Here is a 19115-nt window from a genome sequence, read left to right on the forward strand (position 1 = left end):
GCCAAACTCTTCGGCGCCCTCTACTGATCAGACTATAGTTGTAAACATATCAGACATATAATATAAATATAAATATTTGTAAATATAAATATAAATATCTGTATCCATCTGCTCATCCTAGACATGCTGCAGACTTTTAAATGAGGTCACAGTACAAATTGAACTAATTCTTGATTAAACTTCTGAGAATAATGTTAGCTTTATTGACCTCTGCTGGTCATCTAATAAACTTCACTTCAAAAGCAATAATGAAATCACGAAGCGGTCATTTGAATATCACCATCTTTTTCCAGACCAGTTCAAAACAGTTTTAAGGTGTTGGAGAGTTTAAATAGATGTGTGTACACAGTTTCAGGTCTAAGAATCATACTACCAAAAATTTATCTGATATTGTCAATTGCCACATTGGTAATGTAAAATTCCCTAGTCAAGCAGTTCTCAAAACATTAATGCTAATCATTATTTGGCTAAGTAGACTCAAGATGGCCGAATGGTTGGCACAATACTGTTTAATAATGCTTTTCAGCTTTTAAACATATACCTTTCTTCAAACAAAACCTGACAAATAGCAGAGTCAACCTTTGTGTCTTAGTTGCTTAAGCTATTGGTTTCATTTGCTGGGATTTGGACTCATGACCTATATAACAATACTAATAACAAATGTGACTATATGTGACATATGACTATGTACCCATCCTGCCATTTTGACAGAATACATATTACGATTGTTTCCTAAAAAACATAACATTGTTTCCTCAAAAACTAAAAAGAAAGGCTATTTATAGTTTACTTATATTTATAGTTCTGAAACAGAGTAAACAGTTGGACCAGCTGGAGTTGGTTTGACTGAGAAGTTCCGTCTTGGTGCCATAGGAAAGACCCAACAATTTACAGAAATCTCCAAACTTAAACTTGTAAAAATTAATTTCAGGGCAATCTTAAATGGGGTTTAACTCTGACTTGTCCGAGTTGTGTTCTCATCTGGAATGTGAGCAAGAGGATCTGGCCGAATCAGGAACCTGTCAGAACATTGAATATTTTTTTTCATCAGGTTTAAACATAAACACAATTTATCTGACAGTTAATCAGATTATTGCAGTATTGGAAAGCCATAAAACCAAAATATTATTGTGTTTTTCCTCTAAATCCAGGATGTAACAAAAATATCATTAGTAAATATGGCTTCCAGAAGCTTTGGTTCCCATTTAGAGAATAATTGTGCCAGCATTAGCTATGGGAATATTTTTGGTACATACACAACATCGTGTAGCTGAAGAGGAGTGTCAGGGCCGGGATTAACTAGCACGTAGGAGAGAGAGTTCTGCTGGTCATTCAGCTCACCTGCAACAACAATTAGACATCCAATCTGTAACGATTATAAGTAAAATGTATTTTGATATGATCATATTTATACTTTTTAGATGTCACGGATTACTTGGATGATCCGCTGTGGCGACCCCTAATGGGAGAAGCCGAAAGAAGAAGAAGAAGAGATGTCACAGATTACTTATAATTGGTAAATAGCAGCAGATCTTACGCCAAAGGCGACTGCTAAACACATTTCGCTGGGATTTTATAGACATCAACTTTTTGCACTGGAGTTTCTTATTGTTCCTCTTTATGTGCCTATGCAAGATGCCAAACTTAAATTGATGTCTTTGAAAACTGCCCTTCTTTTAGTGTTTATTTTGGCATATCAACACCATGGTACTCTACATTGATGTGACACTCTACAAGGACTGTATAAGCTTGGATATTATTTAGTGGTGTGATGCTCCAGGCCATCTTTGCTGCCACTGTTATCCAGTTGTTATCATGCCCTATCTCCAAACTCTTCTCATCTTAAATTGCTTAATGTCTAATTACATTTATTTTATTGTAATTTTTTTTATTATTTATCATTTCATTTGTTAAAGTATACTTTAGATTAGTATTCAATTCTGATATAGAATATTATAAATGTTATATATCAAATATAAATATTATATATCAAATATGATATATAATATATGATAGGTGAGCATATAGACATTAAAGGCATAGTAATTGTGGTAGGCAGTCACAGTTCAGAGCAACTTGGCAATTTGTTTTGATGCAATTCTGTTTCACTTTTTGATTTTGTTGAATGGTTTCAACACACACACACACACACACACACACACACACACACACACACACACACACACACACACACAGCAAAGAACTACAGATACTTGTACCTAGCAGTCATTATGGTGAATGGAGGTTCAAACCGAGAATGGCTATAACGCTATAAATAATTGTTCAGTGGTATTCTGATACAATTATACAATATTAAATATTATTAAAAAGTAGACAATGTTTAAAAATATGATACCTTGTAAGTAACCTAAATTAACTCTGTTCATGACATCACTGGCTGTCAAATTGGTGACATCTTCTGCAGAAAGGAACAAACAGTGTTGAAGAGAGTGGAAAATGAGAAAAAGAAAGAGAACAAGTTAGTGAATTGATAGATGGAGAACAAAGCACAAATGCAAAATTTGCAAAATTAGTGTTACAATTATGTTTGGATTTCTAAAATTAATATTAGTTTTTGATAAAACAAAATCAATTACTGGTAGTGGGCATTTTCAATATGTATTTACTGAATCCTGTGTGTAGGCCTAGGTGCTGCATACGATGCCTGACAAGCTCCGTTAACTCTGCCCTCTCTGAGAGCCGAGACACTCCATGTTTGATCTGGGTGGAGAACAAAGTAGAGTCACCCCTCTTCATGGCCCGCCTACTCAGACGCCTTGTCCAGTGCATGCTCTTCCTTCTCAAAACTGAGTGTTCTGGTTGGTCACTTCCTGAAAAACTATGAATCAGTACTTTTGGCTCCTCGCCTTTGTCCTTGGTGTCTGCCCATCCTTCTGTGCATCCTTGGGACTTAAAAGAAAACAATAGAAAAAACAATTAACCAATGTTAAGATTTAATAAAATAATACACCAATTAGCAAAGGTCAATGTCACTTAGTTTCTACTTTTATGGTTCACTTTCTGTTTCCATCCTTGACCCCACTATGGGATCAAGGAGAGTATAAGTACGTTATCAGTTTATGATAAAACACTACCTGCTCTCTTTCACATTCTTAAACACAAAAATGTCCATAATAGGCTAGGATCACTATGACTGACAGGGGAGAATTCTTTGAAATCATGTCCGACTTTGCTTCCTTTTACTCTCAGCTAGTAAAAAATTGCTTTTACTCATTTACAGATATCAGATATACATATGTTTTTGAAAAATTAATGGATTTGTTCTATTTGATACAATAACTTTACATGTTTTATGATATTTTAAGAAAACCACAAGCTAATAGCAGAAATAGCATTTCTTAGAGATTTTGGTAGTATTTAAAAGTATGCTGAAAATAAACACAAGCATATTTGTGTTTTATAAACCTTTGCACGTGGATTGTTACACATTATGTGAACATTAAGTATGGGAAAAAAAATAAATACAGTACATTTAACTGATGAGTGTATGTGTGTGTATGTGAGTGTGTGTGTCTGTCTTTCTGTCTTACCTTAGATGACAGGAACATGTGGGATTCGGTGCGATAAATTCCAAAAGGGATCTCAGAGCTTGTGGAGCAAAGCTTCTGGAACAGTCTTCCATATGTTCGGATCCACAGGTCACACTCACGTACATGCATCTAAATGGACACACACACACACACACACACACACACACACACACACACACACACACACACACACACATATATATATATGTGTGTGTGTGTGTGTGTGTGTACATACATACAGATACAGCACACAATTTATTACAAATTATAAAAAGAAATATTGCGATGACATTTTTGAAAAACATTTGCAAGGATTTACGTCGAAATCGGGTGAATGATGTAGGCATGACAGGAATTTTTTATATACGGTGTCCCTTTTAAACACTGTTACCCAAACCCCTTATGTTGCTGCTCTGTGTACCTTTTTACACATTTAAACTTTATGAAAGGTATACATTTTACACATTCCGTCCAATTCACATTCATACAGATTTGTACCTTGCAGTAACTACAGCAATAAAAGCAATAATTTACACACTTCTCTCCACAAATCATCTTCACACTCACATTTCCAGACAAACACAGGTAATGGTGACTCACAGCACACAAGTATCCTGATCCAGGTGTGGTGTCGAGGCCAAGCAGCAGACGTGTAATTGAGATCATGTAGTCCTTCACAAAACACTAACAAACAAATGAAACAAAAATATACCTGACAGCACATTAGAACTGAACATTCAAAACAATCCAATCCATGAAAGTTCTTTTTGCCTTCTGACTGATGATTGTGCTATAGCAGACACTGACATTTCAGAGCTATATTTTACTTAATTTATTTAATATAATAAGTGTATCTGAAATACTCTTTTGTTCCTTATTTAACCAAGCAGGCATTTTATTTAAAAATGTTTTAAAAACGTAAACTGTTTATGTCCACAAATGTAAGAAATAATAAACTGCGTTAATAAAAAATAAAAAAGATAAATATCTTGTGTTTGTGTGTGTGTGTGTGTGTATATATATATATATATATATATATATATATATATATATATATATATATATATATATATAGTGGGGCTGTCAATCGATTAAAATATTTGATTGCAATTAATCTTTCCATTATTTTAAATATTTTAATCGATTGACAGCCCCACTATATATATATATATATATATATATATATATATATATATATATATATATATATATATATATATATATATATATATATATATATATATATATATATATATATATATATATATATAATAATCGCACATTTTCATTTGTTCTAAATAAACCTCACATTAATCTTTTTTAAGTTTTTAATACTCTATCAAACATAGCCACGGACAAATATGTTGAATAAAGTTCATTAGTTTCAGTATAGACATTTAGCTTATAGCTTATTTATGTTCAAAATAGAAATCTTTGTCAAATTCAGTGGTGCGGCTTATATATGGTTGCGCTTAATAGTCCGAATTATGGTAACAGAAATTTGCGGATTATCCTTAAATTTGCTGGAATCCGCAGCGGAACCAAATGTTCAGGAATGTTAGGAATAATATTTTAAACTATATTTTCACTAACAAATTTCCTAAAGTTTTTTAAAACACATTATTGTATTAAAGTGACATAATGTCTAGACGAATTCACTAAGGTACCATAGAGGCATAGGGTTTGTCCAAAATTCGTGGATTTTCAGAACTCGTGGGGGGTATTAGAAAGGTCCAGGGGAACCACTGTATATCACTGAATATTTTCTATTAATATTATTTCGTAAATTCTATTAGATTCCTATATAAAATTTGTATTACTTTATTTATTTATTTATTTAATTATTTTTATGTTATAGACCAAGAATTTCGCTGCCTTCACTTTTCAATGTCAGACCAATCAGTACACCACATATATAATTAGATTTCACAGTGTGTATTTCTCTTTTGGCCTCTCACATAAATACAAAAACACTCTATTATGTTAAAAACTCACACCTGGTAGAGGAGTGTATCCAACATGCTGATGCTGAATACTCGGCCGGCGGCGAATGGCAGACGGAACATGAAGGCCAGATTGGAACCTTTATCACGCTCCTTCTGAAGAAAACCCGCACATACACACTCCAAAATAAATGCACACACAGACAGAATTCAAATGTAGGAGCAAGAGAGAAGAAGAACTTCCACTGTACTTTATTCAAAAGATTTTTTTAAGCAAGACACTTTTATATAATCTTTTTATTGTATGAGTTAACCTTTGCTCACCTTCTCCAGTTTGGACAAAGCCAGAGAGTAGCTGTCCTTTGCTCTGAATTGCATGAAGCGCATATTGGACGGGTGAGTCAGCTCTGTAATAATACTGAGACTAGGGAACAACCTAGAAAGTGTTTATTATTATTGTTATTGTTGTGGTTATTATTGATGTTGCTGTGTAAAAGGCTTTTGAGATTAAATTCACCTGAACATGGTCTGAACATTGACGATTGTTTTAGCGTCGGCCATGTAATCCTCCTCAGCACTCATTGTGCTCTCTTTATCCACCACCACCAGGTTATCAGCATACAAAACACCACACTGTAACAAGCTATCCAAGCTGTAAATCAGACAAATACCCAATCAGATTTTGCTCCTGCATCAAAGCAATTTAAGAGATTGATAATCTTGGACACATACCCATGATGTGTCCAACCTGTTAAATAATAGCAAAAACCCATTTTTTTGTCATATGTGTGGTGAGATTGCATTACATATTACAATCACAGGTAAGGTTACACCAGGGGTCACCAACGTGGTTTCCTACTTTGTTAAATCATTGTTGATACTTATTATGAGAAATCATTAACATGATCAGTTTCTTCACATTCTTCACATGTTATTTCAGATCAAACTGAAAACTGTGTCTATCAAACTGGTAGCCCTTCATATTAATGTTACCTAAGAAGTAGCTCTCAGTTTCAAAAAGGTTGGTGACCCGTGGGTTACACTATATTAAATCTGTTTACCAAGTACCATTTGGTAGTTGTTGTGTAATGGGGAAGAGAATTAGCTAGTGAGTGGGAAGTGGAAAGAACAAAACTGAGGGAGAAAAACTGTTTTTGTGTTCGGGTGAAAATACAGTGCTCTGCAATAGTTTTAGGCATGTTCAAAGAAATGCTGCAAAGAAAGAATGTCTTTAAAAAATAGTGGCATGCCTTTGCTTTCTTATAATTGTTTTTTTTGTAAGAAAGGTAGTTTGTTACATACAAGGGATTTTGAAAATCAAGAAGAAAATGGACAGTTTAAAGTACAGATCTGAACTGTGAGGTCATTTTAAGAAAGCGGTGCATTAAAAATGCTCTCAAGCATTAACAAACTGAAGAAAAGACACACACTGTTTGTTTAAATGAAGTACAACATTAAATACAAGGTAACAAAGGGAGAAAAATTATACAACACTGTAAAGATCATAAAAATAATACACTCTTACTTGTCAATTGTTCCAACCATGTAGTAGACCATTGGGAAACAGGAAATTGCTTCTAGGAAATGCTCATCAGGCCTGTAGCAAATGGGAAAACAAGTTAATACAAATTATTGAAAACGTGCACAGAAGAAAATGTGAATTTACTTTTACAATACTGGTGACTGATATTAGCTTGGTGCTTCTTCAAAGATGTATACAGCCTTCTCTTTTCAATTAAGTCAAGAAAAAGGGGAAAATACATTTGTCATATATTCAAGCAATCTTTCAGTACTCAGAAATCATGAATCAAGTTTGGGAGGGAATTGGTGCATGTTTTTATAACTTGGTGGGTACATGGTCTCTAGAGGGATGGAAGTATCCAAGTTTTTACCTTTTGGGGAAAATTTCCAGGTCCCCGTATAGAAAACTGTTTTATTTATATAGCAAAAGAGCCAAAAGAGTTCAGGAGGCCTGAAGCAGTTCTAATAGACTTGTATAACAATCTGATGACAAATGTACCATGACCTAGCTTGAATACATGCCACTTGACTACAGAAAACCTCTTGAAGAACTGAAGAGAAAATCTTTAGTTTTTGAGAGTTTTACTGACCATCTGTTTTAACTAAACTCTCTTTACAGGTTATATCATTCAGTTTTCTGTGGGAGTCATTTTCGATGACTCAGATCTCAAGGATATTTAAACAGAACAGAAAATAGAAAAGCTATATTAAATATAAGATGAACAAAAAAATAAGACATGTAGGCATAAATGTGTATTTTCTGTTTTTAGGTATACTTGAAGATATATAGTATATTGTATATGTAAAGTATATGTATGTAAAGTATATGTTTTCTTTTCTTTTTTTGTGTGTGTTTGCAAACACTTGATTTTCATTTTGTATTAAATTGCACAAGTTATCTAAATCGTCCTAAAAATGCCTTCAGTCGAAGTAGCTCACACTGCTTGTGCTAAACTGCCATATATTATTAGGGCAATTGCTTAAAAGGAATATAACCTACTATTTTCCCCTTTTCTCTTGATAGACGCTGTTAGAAAGTGCTGCCTGAATGGTTGAGTAAATCAGAGTTTTTCAGTGAAATTATACTTAGGGCCAAGCTAGAATATTACAAACATTTTTCATAAAGGCAAAAGTCCAAGCAATATCAGCCTGCACATTGTTCTATTTAGAAAAAAATGCATTGTTCATGTACAGGATATGCATGATAAATATTTGCTTTGTTTTAAATTAGAGTACTTATGCAACTAAAAGGTTGAACACGCTTGCTCTCTCTCTCTATCGTTCTCTTTCTCAGTATATTTTAAGGTGAAGTGTGGTTTAAATATAACATGATGATGTACAAGTTAATGGTGATAATGATGATGATGATAATTCTCCTCCACACAACCACACTCACACACACACATCACATAAACTTGTTAAAGATCAAATAAACTAAACATCAGATAAACTAAAGCTCAACGGGACCACAGTTAAAGATCAACGGGACCACTGTGGATTAAGAGGACTGTTTCTGGTATCTAGGTGTTCACGTCACGCAGGACCTGTTGTGGTCCTGTCACATCAACACCTTGGTAGGAAGACCCGGCAGCGTCTGTACCATTAAAAACGCATTAGGGACTTTAAACTACCCTCTCAGGTGCTAATGACTTTCTACATCTGCATCATAGAGAGCGTCCTGACGAGTAGAATAATTTTCTGGTTCCGGAACAGCACCCTGCAGGGCAGGCAAGCCCTCTGGACCTGCAGGACATCTACAGCAAGCAATGCCGGACTAGGGCAAGGAAGATAGTGAAAGACCTCAGCGCAACAATGGACTCTTTTCTCCATTGCGTTCAGGGAAGTGCTTCCGCTCCTTGAAGGCAAACACAGAGAGAATGAGGAGGAGGTTCCTACCGCAGGCCATTCGGAGTTTAAACCAGGAATAAATCAAGCATCTAGTACCTGGACTTCTCTTACTGGACTTACTTACACTGGACTAGCACACCTCAGTGTCACTTCAATATCAGCACATGAACACGTTATACTTGTTATACTTTTATACTTAATATTTTTCTTTTTATCTCTTTTCTTTTTTATATTCTTTTTCCATTCACATGTTGGACAGTCGTAATAAGCATTTCACCACATGTCGTACTCTGTATGAATGTGTGTGAAACAAATTACACACACACACAAATATAAACAAACAGTTTTTTATATAGGAACCAGTCCAACGTCTCCACAAAACTATCAGATATTCCTGTCCGTCTAAGAATATGTGGTCCACACCAAGATAAACACACACACACACCCACATTCCCACATACAGAATATCCTTCACTGTTCTTAACTCAGTAGGCACATACACATATGACAAATATCTTCACTGACAATTACTCATTATATTTGTTCGCAAATCCCCAGAGCCACACGCCAAAATGTTGTGTAAAGCCTTTCCAGAAGTGTGGACCGTATTATAACAGCAAAAGGGGGACTGAATCTGAAATGTGATGTTCAATCACAAGAACACATGGGTGTGATGAATAGGTGTTCACACACTTTTGATCATATTGTGTAAGTGGATGTAGGTGTATGTACAGTGTGTGTGAATACACACAGGTTGTCAAGAAGCAGCACGATTGGATTCAGTTCTCTTCTGGGTCTGTAATAGGCTCTCAGAGGCACAATGAAATTATACAAGCCATTTCCAGCCGTCTCAGCCGACACAATGATTAGCTTGTTTTTGAAGCCATATGCTTTAGCTTCCTGAAAGCTGACATGCTCACATGCCTGAAATAGTAAAAAAATAAATAAAATAAGAACAAGACATAACATTTATATAATCAGATAAACTAAGTAAGGACAAGAACAATTATATTCCTCCACATCACATGCTGTTAAAAGGAAAATAATCAATGACAGTGTGGTGTGATGTGCTGTCCATTTTGAAGCAGAGAAAAGAGGGAAAACATATCAGAGCCATTGCACAAGAATAGCTAATACAACAATTTGGAAAAGTAAGAAACCAATGGCATAGTAACAACTAGATATTTCCCTAATAAATTCAGAGATGGAACAAATGGAACCCAAATTATTCCTCTACCAAAGTGATGAAAAGGCCAAAGTATGTAGAAAGAATCTGATCATGATCCAAAGCATACAGGCACATCAGTCAAGCAAGGTAGAGAAGGGTAATTTTTAACTGATAATGTAACTTATGATAGTAGCAGCATAATGAATTAAAAAGTCTACAAAAACATTCTCTACAAAAAAAAAAACAATAACTGAAGGAATGTGCAGTTTGGAAAAATCTGGAAAAGCATTACATATAAAGAATGCAACAGTTAGATAATTATAGTAGGTTACCTGCTTGATACCTTAATTGCAAGTAGTATTTATTGCAAGTAATGTTTTTATTTACATAAAAATTGGGTGATTTGACCATAGTTTTCATGTTTTTCACACATTTAGATTTCAATATTAAGAAATAAAACCTGTAATTCTGATTTATTGTCTCATATTCATCTTTGGCTCGCAGTCTCTGTCGAATAAACTGTAAATTTTGCAAGAAACTTGTCGGTTATGGGGCATATAACATTCAGTATGGTCCAGGACCCAAATGAGGATGGGTTCCCCTTTTGAGTCTGGTTGCTCTCAAGGTTTCTTCCTCATACCATCTAAGGGAGTTTTTCCTTGCCACAGTCACCATGGCTGCTCATCAGGGATAAATGCACATTATTCACCTTAACTGTTGATTTCTGTAAAGCTGAGTTGAGACAACGTCTGTTGTGAAAAGCGCTATAGAAATAAACTTGACTTGACTTGACTTAGTATACTTGTTTGACACCACAAGGCCTCAAATGAAAAGGCTTCCTGGTGTACTTAAGCCATGTTTCTAATGTCAACAGATACCTTATTGTCACACGGTGATCAAGGGACGGAAACCTGAAGTACCATAAACAGGGTTAAATAGTCTTTAGGAGATCAAACACAATCCAGGAAGTAACAGTACTGGAAACCGGGTATAGTCCTTAGTAGTACTGGAAAACGGGTATAGTCCTTTGTACAGGTAGTCTAGGAATGATCTCCAGAGTCAATTGTAGAACAGACGGTGAGTGAGTGTGAACGGGGCTTTAAGTAGGGGGAGAGATGATGGGAAACAGGTGAAGGTGGTTAGTAAGTAGGCGAGGTGCTGCGAGCGTGCTGGGTGCTGAGGGAAGGCGTGGTCGGTGGTTCCCTGACACTTATAAATCACAGGTGGAAGCTTGCATTAAACATTAAATTTGATTCAGCAATAGTACTGGAGTTTACACCCATTTCAAGGTAGATATTTAGGAATGAGTTTTATCAAAAAGAGAGAACTAACCTGGTCTAGACGCAAGCAGCAGAATGGAGATTTATTGATCAGCAGGTGGCACAGTGTTGGTGAGCTGCCTATGTAGGGTGAGTTAGGAGGATAACCCTTTACACACCTGCAGTTATTAAAAACAAGTATGTGACAGTTTTTAAAAACAAGTACATTGAAACTGGCTGTGTAGTAAATGCATGAGTTCAAGGGGCATTAATTCAACATTAAATTTAATTTAAATAGCACCCTCAGTAATTTTATACCCTAAATAAAAGATGGTCATAACTTTTATTTATTCATTGATTTTAGAACCCATAAGACAGGAATCAGCTCTGGGTTGGACACATTTACATTTAAGGCATTTGGCACAACCCACACAGTGATTTACAGTTATTTACAATACACATCTGAGCAACTGAGTGTTAAGGTCCATGCTCAAGGACCCAGCAGTAGCAGCAAATATAGCTAAATTTCACATATCTAGTGTGCCTGAAAGGTAACTGGAAAAACCAAGAGAAAACCTTCACTGGTGCTGGGAAAACATGTGAAACATAATACAAACAGTAACCTGAACTTAGGATGCCCTGGAAAAAGCTACATACTCAGAGACAGAAGGAACATCCTCATCTGAGTGTGCAGTTTCATCTTCTGATTGGTCACTGAGGAGGTCACATGGTAGTAAGGAGGCAGAGTCTGCAATCTCCAGAACAGGAGCAATGCTGCTTCGGCGACCTTCTGGTCCATTCTCTGAGGGTGGTGCCAGTTTGGCTGTGTTTGCAGTAGGGCTAGTGTTCTGAAAATCCATTGCAACGGTTCCTAGATCATACAAAATGGCATGTTTTTCCATTTGATGTGTCACTCTACTGAAAATGAACAGAAAGCTGAAAAGGCTTTAAATTTAAAGTTGAAATGAAACAAAAGTCAGATTTAATTTTTTTTCGTTCTTTAGCTTGTTTCTTAATATAATTGCATCCAAATTTTACATTTAATTTTCTGAATTATTTTTATTTCCAAAAATCTTTAAACAAGAATTTCTAATCCCTGTTTGCCTCCATTCTTTATTGTTATGATAAATTCCATCATAGAAAAGGTCCCAGCAAGACCGGAACACACAATATTTTTGATTACAATCTCAATTCTCATATCTTTTCTTTACCAATATGCCACTTTTTACATCATTCAGGTTCATGCAAAAATTATATATATATATATATATATATTATTGTGGATAATACCCATGCTGGCAATGATGCTGTGGACAGGAAGCTCAGACGGGCTGTTCAGAATGTTGCTGTTTCTCTGATTCTTCTTGTGATGTGTTTCCTGTCTGACAGTAAATGCAGAATTTTCCTCCTTAGTGATGTTGATGTAGTAGCAGGTGTCTCCAGCAGCCATGAGATGACGGGGACCAGGGTTCAGCAGGATGCTTTTATTGTCCTCTCTTTTAATCCCTATCAAACACACACCATACCTACAAAGACACTCAGATTTGTTTAATGGTCAACAGTCACTTATGACCATGTGCCAGTGTATGTGCCTAGTTTTTTTTCTTACTTCTGGAATGTTGTGGGTTTTGTGGTAAGATCTAGGTGTGTTTGTACTCACTTTTTATGTGAATGGAAAGCAGCATAGGTAAAACTCTTGTTCTCAAACTCTCTGAAGAACATGCTGTCACTGAGGCGAATGTGATAGACTTCATTCCCAGAACAGCGACCGTACATTCTCTGCCACTCCTCGGGTGACTGCTGACCTTCCCTATAGACATTATTAGGTTATTATAATGAAGTTTGCATGCTTATAAATCGATAGTAAAGAATTTTAAAACAAAGTAATAATTATTTATTAAAAAGTAATATATAGTTTAAAGGAGTACATCTAGTCATTCATGCAGTTTTAGAAACAATCATATCAACAAGACAATGCATTAATCAGCTAATCAACAACCACCATTTAAGTCACTAAGATTACATTCTTCCCTATTTCACATTTTACAAAATCATTAACTGATGCTTTTGAACTATATCTTGATTGTATAATACATTGCTATGGTGCCACATGATTGGGTGATTGGTTATTCTTATAAATGCACAGGTGTACAGGTGTAAAAAAGAAAAGGGTTTCTTACTGTCCACGGGATGTGTGGACAAGCAAAGTGACGAGCGTGGACGTGGCCGGACACAGGCAGTTCAGGGCTAATAACGCATACTTAAACTCCTCCTCACACACCACGTGGTCTACAGCATGAAACACATCCCTCTACTTAGAGACAAAATGGCAGACAATTATGGAAAATTTTTCTAATTCAAATTGCATTACTGTCTTCATGACGCCCGGTCAATGTACACTAACAACATGGGAGTGATTTTTCCCACACAGTTTGACCTTGATAGGAAGTACAGTTTGTGCTTATTGTTAAAACATTTATTAGAATAAACAAACTAAAGTACATTGTCTAAAGTACATGTATAAAGTATTATAACTCACTAATTCAATGTCACAAATTCAATTGCTCCTGTTTGCATTTACATACATAATCAAATTTTCATTGTTATGAAGACAAAGAGGTAGGTTTTGCTTTTTGGGTCTTTAGTTAAATTTGCTACATTATATTGCATGGAAAGCTTAATCATTTCGAGCATAGACTCTAAAGATAGTGGCAAGGAGTTAATCAATTGGAAATTGCAAAGACGTGAGCAAGGAAGCATTAAAATCAGCATTGAATTACAATACTTACCTGCAAATTTGACATGGAACTTGTTTTCAGGTTTAAGAATCTGGACATAGAGGGGGCAGTTTGGGGCAAAATCCTTTACTGCCCAAGCTCTTAGTATAGTTTGATGATCCTGATAATGTAAATGTAACATACATGCAGGGTTAGCGTTTTACTACTGTTCTGGACAAATCTAAAAAATCCTGTTTAAAAACATTTTGCTTCATTTCTCTTGCTCTGCCATATATTAAAATACTGTAATACTATATAATATGTATTGACTCCAAACACACATGGCTAACTCCTAATACTGACTCGATTATTACATTATGCTTAATCATCACTGCAACGTTCAGCCAAAAATACGTTTTTTTTACTTATCAAATTAAGCTTCTATAGATATAATTATAATTGATAGCTATAATTTCTTTTATTGAGTTTCACAATGAATGCTGTAATGAAACATAGACAGTTTTTTCAAGGGTCTTTTCAATGCTATTGTTATTAATACAAGTGAATTGAACAATAAGTATAAGCAATATCAAATTGATAAATAATTCATTAACAATATGGCATATAAATTAGGACTGCAACAACTAATCGATAAAATATCGATATAAAATAATCGATAATGAAATACATTTTCAACGAATGCTGTTATCAATTATTTGGGCTGCTCAAGTTATGGGTTAGCATGACAGTAACATAACACAGCTGCATGCGAAAATGATGGACAGTACAGGGTCAACCGGCAGCATGAAAAATGTGCATCCCAAGTCATCCAAGGCATGGGAGCATTTTATTTTAAATGCAACAAATAAAACTGTACCTGGAAGTTATGTAAAGAGGAGTTTGTGTAGCATGGAAGTACCACAGTGATGCACGAGCACACAAAAAGAAAGCACACTGGTGTCACGGATGAAGGAGAAACATCAGCACGGTAAGCAAAAACTGTATAATCCTCACGATGTAATAATGATATAGTTTAATGAAGTGCTATTGTGTAAACTGTTCGGGTTTTATATAGTTATAATAAGCAAAACATCTCATTTAAAATGTATATTTTTTATTCGATTTATTAAAAAAAAGTTGGATTAATCGATTAACAAAAATAATCGTTAGTTACAGCCCAAATATATATATATATATATATATATATATATATATATATATATATATATATATATATATATATATATATATATATTATGTTTATATTATTTTAAAAATAAATATCTGTCTCAAATGAATTTAAGACACGACCGCTTGAGCACTTTATTGATCGGTCTGATTTTGATTAAGTGCTAAGACTGATTTGTTCTTACTGCAGCCATTCGATCTGCTTCATTCCTGCTGCTCAGGATAAAGCAGGCCTCCGCATCATCCATCCTACCACAGAAAACAGGAAAAGCACACGTCAAACACAACAAAACTATCACATGCATATAAACACAGAAGGCCACAGAAAATCACCTACTCAGGGTTAGAAATGACACATCAGGGGGCAAAATTGCAGTCACAATCTCTGAATCAGTGACAAACACACACTGTACAGGTGGACAAACACACACACATATAGACAAACACGCACACTGAAATGTCTATTATACAGAATGGCCTCGGATGCTAAAAACTCTTCACTGTTATTAACATTTCATGGCTCTAAAAACTCAACACCATGGAAACAGAAGAAAGAGAGAAAAAACAAATATAGGTATGAGAAATAGAGAGTGGAAATTAGAGAGAGGAAACACAGAAACAGGGGATAAAGAACCAGACAGTTGAGCATTAACTTAAAAAAGGTTGCAAGCAGAACCCATGTAGGAAAGTGTAGAATATTTATAAAAAAATATTCATTTTTAGAACCTGTCTTTTTTAGCCTAGGAACATAATGGCATGTTACATGCTACTGTAATTAGCTAATGCAGCTGTCACTCACTTGGCTCGAAGGAGGTCCTGGTTTTTTAGGGCGGAACCTTGCAAGTATATGACTCTCTGAGACCAAATTGGAATCTGCAGAACTCTTCTAACTTGGCTGTCAGCCTCACATGGACAAAGGATCACCACATAATAATCCTACACACACAGAATCATGGAAAATAAACCTCTGGTGTACCAGATTTAAAACCAGACAATCAGCCAAGTTGGCAAAGGAAAACAACAGCAGTTAATGATAGAAACATTGAAAGTATGAAGGAAAAAAAAAAAACATGCAAAGAAGACTGAGAGCAGTAATATAGAGGCCAAAATACATGATGCAAAACACTCATCTACACTAAGAATAGGAAGTCCAGATTGGAAAGAAATACAGAGATGAGCCACAAACTTTCTGGAACCAAGATTAACATTTACCAAAGTGCCAAAGTGTGGATAAAAAAAATTATCTGCTCATGGTTCCATCCAGATGACGCCTTTTCAGGGAAGGCCTTGCAAATATCAACAAGACAATGCTAAACACCTAATACAACAATATGGTTTCATAGAAAAAGAGTCTGAGTGTCCAGACCTTTTACCATTTAAAAACATTTAGTACATCATGAAATGAAAAATAGGACAAAGAAGACCCAGGACTCTTGTTCAGCTAAAAACCTGTGTCAGATACAAATGAAAAACCATTTGGGCCTGCCCCTACTGTTAAACACATGAGTTTATAAGATTTGCAAATCACTGCAAGAGAGAGTTGAGACAAATAAAAATTAAAAATATGCATTGATGTAGCATGATTTTATTACAAAACCCCAAAAATGTATTCCACAGCAGTAGCGAGTTTTAATTGAGAAGAAACTTTCTTACCTGCGTGTGTGGGTGGGCGTAGAATTCATGGAGAAAGTCCATGAGCAGATCGATTTTAAGGGAGCTGACACAGAGCACAGCATGTTTCTCTGTCTGTGCTCGATGTCTGCTGTAATTTCCACCAGACTTCTGCCTCTCCATCCATAGATAAATCAGTTCTTCAAACTGCAACGGGCAAAAAAGTGTGATAAGGCGAAATATAACAGGCAAATTTTTTAACAGGACAATTTTGAAGAAAAGCAATAAATATATCTTACATTAGGCATAAAACACTCACAATGACAATGCATTATAGCTTCTGCAACACTGGTGGTAATACCTTAATGTAATTATGCTTGGGTAAATAATTATTATTTAAAATAAACTAAGAGAGACAGAGGAAGATGAGATGTATAACATTTAAAAAGTGAAAGTGGCAGAGAGGATTTAAGTTTTATATATCAGTTTATTTCTCATAGTAGTGGTGTATGTATTTCTATATGTGTGTGTGTGTGTGTGTGTGTGTGTGTGTGTGTGTGGTTGTGTGTGCATCTCCTGACCTGTAGGGGAAGCACCACCAGTGCCACACAGATCATTACCACCACAAGTAGCTGTGAAGGCCAAATCTGAGGTGTCACATCACCAAAACCCACCGTGGAAAAAGTGACAATGCAAAAATAAAGAGAGTTAAAGAGAGAGAGACGGTTTCTCCCAGCGCGCTCCAAATGCTGTATCCCACACGTGCTGAAAAAGACACACGTACATTTGGCCACTGAACTGAACTGAAACTTTTCATTTAATTACCATAAAATTCCAAACAAAACATGCAGCAAAAGACAGGAAAAAACTAACAACATATTTGAGTTTCTGATCATTAACAATATAAATCTTTATGAAAATAGACAATTTTCCTATTCTTCAAATTACATGTGTCTCCACATTTCAGTATAGCACTTTAATAACAATGGTACTCTATGTTCAAAGCGGCCTGGACATAAACTTTGAAAATAATTTTTCTTAATAGTCCAAAATATTCAAGCAAATAAACAAGAATTCATTTTTAATTATTTTTTGAATAAGTATTTAGGCCGGGTTACCATAGCCGTGGTCATGAACTGTGTAAACTAAGCTCCTTGCTTAATTTGATCTGGGACCTTAACTGGTCCCAGGTAATTAATGGGCGAAAATTTCAAGTCTCCTAAGATGACACAGAAATAATGGTATATACATATAAGATGCTAAACTCATGAGCACACCTTATAAACTACCACTCCACAGTATTGTACCATTTTAACCCAAACAGAACCTAAAGGGTTTACATGGGTTTCTTTCAGTGTTTTTGTGTTGCTACAGTTTATTGATACAGAAAGAAATACACACTAACCCAGTGAATACAAGGCAGAGCAGCGTGCAGATAAGAATCAAAACCTGGTTAAACATGGCAGAGTGGGTCCTTTGGATGGCTCGGTGTAAATCATTCTGAAACCCAAACGTTATTAAAAAAATATCATGTAATGTGAAAATCGCTGTAAATAAGAGTTTCTAAAACTTGCAAATCATTCTTAATAATCTAAACTCAATGTTACCAGCAAACACTGAACCCCTGAAAAGCTTTGGATGCAAAACAATTTGGATGTAACACTTTAACTTGATATAACTTGTTATAACTTAAGATAGCTAAATAATATAATATAAGTATAATGTTAACTGTTATTTGGAAGCTGATTTTGTATAGTCTATCTTCAGTGAGACTCCTTATTGAGATATCCTTATTGAGACAGATCTGTCAGCTGGCCTGCCTAACTCCCACCTCTGAGTAGAAGTGGATGCAACCCAGAATGCAATCTTTCACACAGCAAGCACTTGTCACAGTTCAGTTCACAGTGACACAGTGGGCAGTTTACAGTGACACAGTGGGCAGTATTAGTCAAACTTTCTCTGGGAGCAGCTAGAAATGGGATTCAAAAAGGGGCACCCTATGGACCTTTTATATAAAATTATATGAATAATATTATTATAAGGATAAAATTATAGTCTGCCTGCTTTCGTTACTGTCTGCATGCATTGTGATAAGAATCAGCCTGAGAAGTTATGTTGTGTTTTGTGGAACCAATCAGTACATAAAATAGAATATATCTAAATATTAAAAAAATAATGAAGAGTGTTTGTTAATGATAAAGGTTAAAAGACACATATTTTAATTATAGGAATATCAACATTATCCCCATTATTATTTTCAATGCATACATATGAATTTAAAATTCTGAATGGAATTTTTTGTGTAAACG

The 19115-nt window shown here is 35.2% G+C and overlaps 1 protein-coding gene across 6 annotated transcripts in view; it reads right to left on the reverse strand.

The window, feature by feature from the left end:
- Nucleotides 1-491: 491 nt before the first annotated feature.
- Nucleotides 492-19115, reverse strand: part of kcnt1a (potassium sodium-activated channel subfamily T member 1a) — a 34959-nt gene continuing 16335 nt past the window's right edge. For 2 of the 6 annotated variants that reach the window (XM_046868576.1, XM_046868581.1), the window contains 22 exons: nt 18212-18306; nt 17388-17571; nt 16849-17013; nt 15995-16131; nt 15381-15444; nt 14080-14188; nt 13471-13579; nt 12951-13100; nt 12581-12816; nt 11948-12161; nt 11364-11469; nt 9615-9787; nt 7020-7091; nt 6012-6146; nt 5819-5930; nt 5549-5674; nt 4152-4235; nt 3552-3680; nt 2598-2910; nt 2357-2419; nt 1257-1341; nt 492-1019 (listed from right to left, as the gene is read on the reverse strand). In XM_046868576.1, the coding sequence (XP_046724532.1) occupies nt 950-1019; nt 1257-1341; nt 2357-2419; nt 2598-2910; nt 3552-3680; nt 4152-4235; nt 5549-5674; nt 5819-5930; nt 6012-6146; nt 7020-7091; nt 9615-9787; nt 11364-11469; nt 11948-12161; nt 12581-12816; nt 12951-13100; nt 13471-13579; nt 14080-14188; nt 15381-15444; nt 15995-16131; nt 16849-17013; nt 17388-17571; nt 18212-18306 (2931 nt within the window). In that variant the 3' untranslated portion in view covers nt 492-949. The remainder of the gene's footprint in view (nt 1020-1256; nt 1342-2356; nt 2420-2597; nt 2911-3551; nt 3681-4151; nt 4236-5548; nt 5675-5818; nt 5931-6011; nt 6147-7019; nt 7092-9614; nt 9788-11363; nt 11470-11947; nt 12162-12580; nt 12817-12950; nt 13101-13470; nt 13580-14079; nt 14189-15380; nt 15445-15994; nt 16132-16848; nt 17014-17387; nt 17572-18211; nt 18307-19115) is intronic. The other 4 variants (XM_046868578.1, XM_046868580.1, XM_046868577.1 and 1 more) reach the window with 4 other exon arrangements.

This window comes from Silurus meridionalis, chromosome 15 (assembly GCF_014805685.1).
Source record: "Silurus meridionalis isolate SWU-2019-XX chromosome 15, ASM1480568v1, whole genome shotgun sequence".
Classification (NCBI taxonomy): Eukaryota; Metazoa; Chordata; class Actinopteri; order Siluriformes; family Siluridae; genus Silurus; species Silurus meridionalis.